The following is a 7,677-nucleotide window of genomic DNA, read 5'->3' as shown; positions in this document are numbered from 1 at the left end:
ATACGTTCAATATTGTTCAGAGGTTGGCCGCATTATGGGCCTTTTGCACAAAGTATTATTTTTATTTTAACATTTATTTAAATGTTTTTCAATACTGGTTTAGGTTTTACACAAAGGTTAATCGTATATTGTGTATTGTTCCAATAAAAGTTTCCCAATTTGGCGTCATCATGTTTACAATGCAGATCATTGACCTCAGGTCATGCGAAATGATTCTATTGGTGGGACGACTTTGTTTTAATTGAATCCCATTATTACCCAATCCTTAATTATCCCAGTTATTTACACTTAAATGTGCCGGCACAACTAGACCCGGTTCCTGGAGAACGAGGAGGACCGCTTCCACGTCCCGGACCACGTCCCGGACCACGTCCCGGACCACGTCCCGGACCCGACGTGAGGCGGATTGTGAGGCGACCTCAGCTGGTTCATTGTGGGAAACACACACGCGACGGTGTGCAGCGCAGCATGAACAGCTGTCACGTGACGAACGTAGGAAAGATCGTCCATTAAGGAAGATGAGTCACTCTGTTTTTACTTCAAACACCGAACGTGTTTCTTTTGTTTTCTGTTCGTACGTTAAGCTAAATGTTTTATTTAATGGTTAGTAAAATGTGAATGTATTAGTATTAAATGACAACATATCCCATGAGTCTCAAAGAAGTGCCGTCCAGGCCTCGTAGGAATTGTAGTTTTTGAATTCCATGAATAATGTTTTTTCTTGATTTCTTGACAGCCGGGAAAAGATAAATAGACTACTGGATTGTGATATGACAGGATGCTAAACTTTATTGTCCCCCATGTGGATTGTTTCACCATTGGAAGCGTTTACACTAAACATTATGCGATAATACAAACAAAGCTCGGCACTCTGACGGTCTAAGTGATGCCGGTTTCTACCTGTGGGAATCATTTAACCCTCTTAAAAAGGTGCTGACATATTTCAGCAGTCTGACACATATCAACCCTAAATCTAAAAGGTAAACACAAACATATTAAGATTGTGTTTTTTCTTCTTATGACATTTCAATTATTCCCCAAAATGTATCTAACTTACCGGTAGTTATTTGTAATTGAGCTCTGAGATCGTGTGTCTGTTTTCATCCAGTGAGGGACTTTTCATGAGTTTGCAAGTGCACCTTCAGATTAGGTGCAAACCTGTATCTCATGCCACAAATACTGCAGCCATATGGCCTCTCTCCTGTATGTGTGGTCCTATGTCGAGTCATCTGCCCGCTTTGGCTAAAACGTTTACCACAAATATCACAGGGGTACGGTTTTTCCCCTGAATGGTATCTCATGTGTGTTTTGAGATGACTGCTGGTGTTAAAAAGTTTGCCACACAGGCCACATTGATACGGTTTCTCCCCTGAATGGCTTCTTTTATGAATCGTCAGGTTCTGGCTCTGACTGAATGCTTTCCCACAAATTTCACAGTGATACGGTTTCTCCCCAGAATGGGTCCTCACGTGCACGATGAGATGCTCTCTTCGGTAAAACGTCTTCCCACATTCTTGACACACAAACTCTTTTTTGCCCGTGTGAATTTTTTCGTGAAGTCGGAGACAACGGGTATTGGCGAAAGTCTTTCCACAGATGTCACAAAAATATGTTTTGCTGTGACAACCTTTCACATGAGTTATCAGCTCACTTGAAGACAGGAATGTCACCCCACAAACGGTGCAATCAAAATTGTTTTCATGTGTTTTTATGTGCTTCATCAAAGAGCCGATGTATTGGAATCCCTTGCCACAAAAATGGCAAAAACTGCGGCCCTTGTCCCCTTTAGCTGGACCTTTGTCATTGGCTAATGTGTCTTTGTCCTTCTCATTAGCGCTGCCACTTTGCCCTTGCAGTAGCTTTCCTTTCCGTTTCATTGTTTTGGTCTGTTCTCCTTTGCTATTCACCAACTCCTCGTCACTGTCATGGTTCTCACTCTGAGCTGCAGAGCCATCTGAGGAAATTGGCTGCATTTCATACGACGCTTGTGTCTCGGGCTGATCTATCTCACTTTTCACAATTTCAGGAGAGGGAAAAACCATCTCCTGGGTTTGACCGTCACCCCAAAGTTCCTCCTGCTCTTCTTTTATCTCCGTCATCAAGAAGTCTGTCTGAACCAAGCAGTAGTTCCAGTTATTTTGGTCCGGCTCTGCAATGGTTTGAGAGGCTCCTGGGACCTCAGCACCCAGACTGGAGTTTGACTCCTCAGGTATTGAGGGTCCTGGGTTCTCCTGCAGCTCTGGTGCACCTGTGCTGCAGGTCATTGAAGGCTCTGCAGCTGCAAAAAGGGACAGGAGCAAATGTTAATGTCAGGTAAGTAAGTCATTTTCCAAAAGACACACCCAATATACCCCCCCTCCCCCAAATTTAGAGTTCAACTCTCTTACTACAACTCTTCTGTATTATTAGTGTAGTATTAGTCATGTAAACATGAACATAGTGTAGTATTAGTCACGTAAACATGAATATTAGTGTAGTATTAGTCATGTAAACATGAACATAGTGTAGTATTAGTCACGTAAACATGAATATTAGTGTAGTATTAGTCACGTAAACATGAACATAGTGTAGTATTAGTGATGTAAACATGAATATTAGTGTAGTATTATTCAAGTAAACATGAACATAGTGTAGTATTAGTGATGTAAACATGATTATTAGTGTAATATTAGTCAAGTAAACATGAACATAGTGTAGTATTAGTGATGTAAACATGATTATTAGTGTAATATTAGTCAAGTAAACATGAACATAGTGTAGTATTAGTCACGTAAACATGAACAGTGTAGTATTAGTCACGTAAACATGAACAATGTAATATTAGTGATGTAAACATGAATATTAGTGTAGTATTAGTCATGTAAACATGAACATAGTGTAGTATTAGTGATGTAAACATGAATATTAGTGTAGTATTAGTCATGTAAACATGAACATAGTGTAGTATTAGTGATGTAAACATGAATATTAGTGTAGTATTAGTCACGTAAACATGAACATAGTGTAGTATTAGTCATGTAAACATGAACATAGTGTAGTATTAGTCATGTAAACATGAACATAGTGTAGTATTAGTCATGTAAACATGAACATAGTGTAGTATTAGTCATGTAAACATGAACATAGTGTAGTATTAGTGATGTAAACATGAATATTAGTGTAGTATTAGTGATGTAAACATGAACATAGTGTAGTATTAGTCATGTAAACATGAACATAGTGTAGTATTAGTCATGTAAACATGAACATAGTGTAGTATTAGTCATGTAAACATGAACATAGTGTAGTATTAGTGATGTAAACATGAACATAGTGTAGTATTAGTGATGTAAACATGAACATAGTGTAGTATTAGTCATGTAAACATGAACATAGTGTAGTATTAGTGATGTAAACATGATTATTAGTGGAGTCTAAAGCTACATAGCATTAACCATATTTGGACTGTTACTGCAGCTGAGACTGTACAGTGGGTTGTGCGCGTGCGCGAACAAGAGGAACGCAGCCAAGTCAGCTAACGTTACTTCTCGCTACAGCGCCAGCTACAGGTGGAGGTTGGTATGACAGCGAGGCCGCTGCTCAACAACACATTCAACCAGTTTCTAACCGGATTTCTTTCGCAGGAAGTCCAGCTGGGTCCGCAGACTGTCCACCTCCTCCTTGGACCGGCTAACTTCTGCTTCGTACATGGCCAGCGTGATGGTTTTCTCCACCTCTCCGAGGATCTCCTCCGCCGCCGCGTACAGCCGCTGGTGAACGAACGACCTCAGCTGGAACATCGTGGTGTCCATGCCCCCGCAGAGAAGTCCAGCACGCGACCATGGAGAGAGCAGCTGGAGGGCGAGGACGCAAACTCGGCTAACCGAGCTGGATCCGAGAGCTTGGGATCGGCTAGCGGCCAATGTGGGACTTCCGGGTTGTAATCATTCAGAATAAAAGGTCCACATAGAGATGAAAGTTACTTCACAGCAACAAGACACATCCATCACAACAACATAAGAACACTGAATGATGAATATATCACAACAGAACTACAACAACATGAACTAAATGTACCGTAATTAAATATAAACTAAACATTTAGACTATATTGACATTTTGAATACGGTAGATATACATCAATAACATGGTAATAAGCTGACATTGGTGGAGCAGGTTTAACAACTTTGTTGTGACTTTGGGTCTGAATGGTAAGTTCAAACAGTTGAGGCTATCGCACGAGTCACAGCTGGGTTTTTAAAAAATAAAACCGTTTTCAAAATTAGGAACACTATAAACAAAATCAACTGAACATTAGTCAATTAAATTGTAATGTTTTCATGTGTATTTATGTGATCATCAAAGAGCCAATATACCCGAATCCCTTGCCACAAAAATTGCGACCCTTTTCACTTTTAGCTGGACTTTTGTCATTGGCTAGTCCTTCTCATTAACGCTGCCACTTTGCCCTTTGAATGTATTTCCTTTATTTTCTGGTTGTTTTGGTCTGTTCTCCTTTGCTTTTCACCAACTCCTGATCACTGTCATGGTTCTCACTCTGAGCGGCAGAGCCATCCGATGAAACTGGCTGCATTTCATACCACACTTGTGTCTCTGGCTGATCACTTTTCACCATTTTATCGTGGAATGCATTATGAGAAGTACAGTTACTTTACGTTACTTAACTAACAATGTAATTATTGTATTTAGAATGTCATTTTATAACGTATACAATCACGATCCCACTGTCATTACACAGCCATGATTATGGGGCACGCTTCAGCTCTCTGGTTTTATTTTGAAGGCCGGACTCCTAAACCGGAAGTGTCCTTGTAGCCATCCGGAATGTTTGTGACGGTCCGGATAACTTTCCACTGCGTCAAAGAGGAAGCAGCAGCGTCCTGGAGGGATGTCGTTCTGTAGTTTCTTCGGTGGAGAGGTCTTCAAACACCACTTCACAGCCGGTACGTCATTACTTCTTCTACTTTGTCCTCAATGGCTGCTTAACGTGTGTGTTTAGGTCCAGAGACGCTGGGAGCTAACTATTCATGGCGTTGCTAAATAACTTTGTTTCGGACTAAATGATCGACTCCGTTCACGTAACGTAACGTAAGCTGTAGCCACCGATACGAGGGCCGAGGGGGGGCACAGATCACATGGGGGGGGGGCACAGATCACATGGGGGGGGGGGGGGGGGGGGCGGGCACAGATCACATGGAGGGGGCACAGTTCACATGGGGGGGGTCACAGTTCATATGAGGGGGGGGGGCACAGTTCATATGAGGGGGGGGCACAGATCACATGGGGGGGGCACAGTTCACATGGAGGGGGCACAGTTCATATGAGGGGGGGGGCACAGATCACATGGGGGGGGCACAGTTCATATGAGGGGGCACAGATCACATGGAGGGGGGGGCACAGATCACATGGAGGGGGGGCACAGATCACATGGAGGGGGGCATAGATCACATGGAGGGGGGGGGGCACAGTTCACATGGAGGGGGGCACAGTTCATATGAGGGGGGGCACAGATCACATGGGGGGGGCACAGTTCATATGAGGGGGGGCACAGATCACATGGGGGGGGCACAGTTCATCTGAGGGGGGGGCACAGATCACATGGACACACACCACTACTTTCATGTGTATATTGTCAAAGATCAAAAGCTTGTTCAGTGACGTAACACCTGCTCAGGTTACACTTTGACTTCCTCTTGAAACGCACCCGTAAACAAATATACATTCCTACTAAAACAGGCATTATGTTAAATATAAACACACCATATCTTTTAAAATGCAGTAGTAACAACAACATGATCACCACTGTCAATGATAACAGGGCAGCAACACATTATCACTAACTTGATGTTAGTTCTGAGGCCTTTTCAACTGTTCTCTCCTCATATTACACTTTTATTATATATATATATACGCATATTAAACCCTCAGGGGTTTACGTCTGCTCCAAGTGTAACCACCAGCTGTTTACCAGCCGCTCCAAGTACGAGCACTCGTCTCCCTGGCCGGCCTTCACAGAGACCATCCATGAAGACAGCGTGTCGAAGCACAAGGAGAGGCCCGGGGCATATAAGGTACGGTCCGAAGACGATTTCCTTTCCTTGTTAAACCTGTCGCAGGACGCTCGAAGCACATTTTCATACTTGTTTACACACCTTGTGCCACCAGCTGTAGGTAAACACGGTGCAGCCCTTGAGAGGATAGTGAGTGTTTACTCCATTGACTGCTGACTGTATAATGTATAAATTGCTGATTCTGATGTTGGATGTTGTTGCAGGTGCAATGTGGGAAGTGTGCAAATGGACTTGGCCACGAGTTTGTGAATGACGGGCCGACCAAAGGCTCGTCTCGCTTCTGAATATTCAGCAGCTCACTGAAGTTCGTCCCTAAAGGTCCGATAGTCTTCTTTTGATGTTTTCACATGACATTGCGTTGGTCATATTTTATGATGTCTCCCTAAATAATATGATTCTGTGTTAATCAGGGTCCGAGCGACTCAAAGTCCCTATTTATTTGTTTTATTTGTTTTACCTGTATTTTAGCTATTCTTATTTATTTATTTTTAGCTTTTAGGATGTTTTAATTATGTGAAGTGTCTTTGAGTATTATGAGAAGCGCTATATAAATTAAATGCATTATTATTATTTTTATTATTAATGTCATTTCTGCTGTAAGGGAGAGGAAACTATTTTTGATCGCAATGAAAATTATGTTTTTGAAAAGCTAAATGGCAACAAATATGGATTGAAGCAGGTTTTACATTTGGAAAACGATAACGTAGTAAATGTGTTCTTTGAACTGGGATTGAGATCATTCCAGAAGTGAAGACTAAGCACTGCAGCTCGCTGTGAGAGAGACAGGAAGAGATTGATTTGATGGGCTTGGAATGAAAAACATATGTTTAATGTGGGCTAATGTCTGTATATAATCAACAAGAGTGAGGCTATTTGTTTTATTTTATAGTTGTAGAGTAGCCTATAAGCACTTTGTGAAGATTTCATTTTTGCTGTTTAGATAAAAGCACATTTATTACACTTTTCATGTCCAAAATTCTGGAATATTAATGAGAATATATGCCGTCAAAAAAAAGTCCAGCGTAAGCTCTGATCGGCAGACAAGATACAATAAAATGTGTCGTGTGAAATGGTTGATTATGATTATGATGTGCCAGCAGGTGAATGTCCCTGTTCTCTCTGCACAGATAAGGTCGATGGACAGTAAGTGAGCTGTGAGGCTGAAGCGTCTGCTGCTGGAGGTGTGGACAGCGCATGAAGGGTCCTGGGATGAAGCCCACCTGGGAGCTCCAGGGCTCTGATCCATGATGGCCGCACTGGACAGCAATTCTTTTTTCTATTAGGCAATCCATCACCACCTCAGGAAAGCTCACTGATTACACAATCACCAGTTTTGGACTTATTTATAGTACCTGAGATTGTCTGACTGAGAATAGCGTTCTTATGATTCTATAAGCTATTTATTACTAAGAGATGAAACACGTCTATTTACTTACCTTCAATGATTGATATGCAAACTAAAATAAATATATTTGAAATTAAAATAACACAATGGACTCTCTCTTCTTCTCCTGTATGAGTAGTTTTAGTCAGTAATGAGATGACGACCCGGTCTGGACTGAACCACCTGGCTCTAAAACTGGTGTTTGAATTGTGCTGTTGTTCT

General features: G+C 41.9%; 2 protein-coding genes across 2 annotated transcripts; one reads left to right on the top strand and one right to left on the bottom strand.

Moving 5' to 3' along the window:
* Nucleotides 1-763: 763 nt before the first annotated feature.
* On the bottom strand, nucleotides 764-3,908 carry LOC117735408 (zinc finger protein 391-like). The gene is made up of 2 exons (XM_034540006.1): nucleotides 3,608-3,908; nucleotides 764-2,278 (listed from the first exon to the last, which is right to left on the bottom strand). Exons 1-2 carry the CDS (start codon nucleotides 3,789-3,791, stop codon nucleotides 1,101-1,103), a joined length of 1,362 nt encoding a protein of 453 aa, XP_034395897.1. The 5' UTR covers nucleotides 3,792-3,908; the 3' UTR covers nucleotides 764-1,100.
* An 892-nt stretch (nucleotides 3,909-4,800) lies between these two features.
* msrb1a (methionine sulfoxide reductase B1a) lies at nucleotides 4,801-7,558 on the top strand. Its single transcript, XM_034540021.1, has 4 exons — nucleotides 4,801-4,943; nucleotides 5,929-6,071; nucleotides 6,275-6,389; nucleotides 7,199-7,558. The coding sequence occupies exons 1-4, from the start codon at nucleotides 4,889-4,891 to the stop codon at nucleotides 7,216-7,218; spliced, it is 333 nt and encodes a 110-aa protein (XP_034395912.1). The 5' UTR covers nucleotides 4,801-4,888; the 3' UTR covers nucleotides 7,219-7,558.
* The last annotated feature ends 119 nt before the right edge of the window (nucleotides 7,559-7,677 follow it).

The sequence above is a fragment of the Cyclopterus lumpus genome, chromosome 8 (genome assembly GCF_009769545.1).
Source record: "Cyclopterus lumpus isolate fCycLum1 chromosome 8, fCycLum1.pri, whole genome shotgun sequence".
NCBI lineage: Eukaryota > Metazoa > Chordata > Actinopteri > Perciformes > Cyclopteridae > Cyclopterus > Cyclopterus lumpus.
This window is presented reverse-complemented; position numbering and strand designations above follow the sequence as displayed.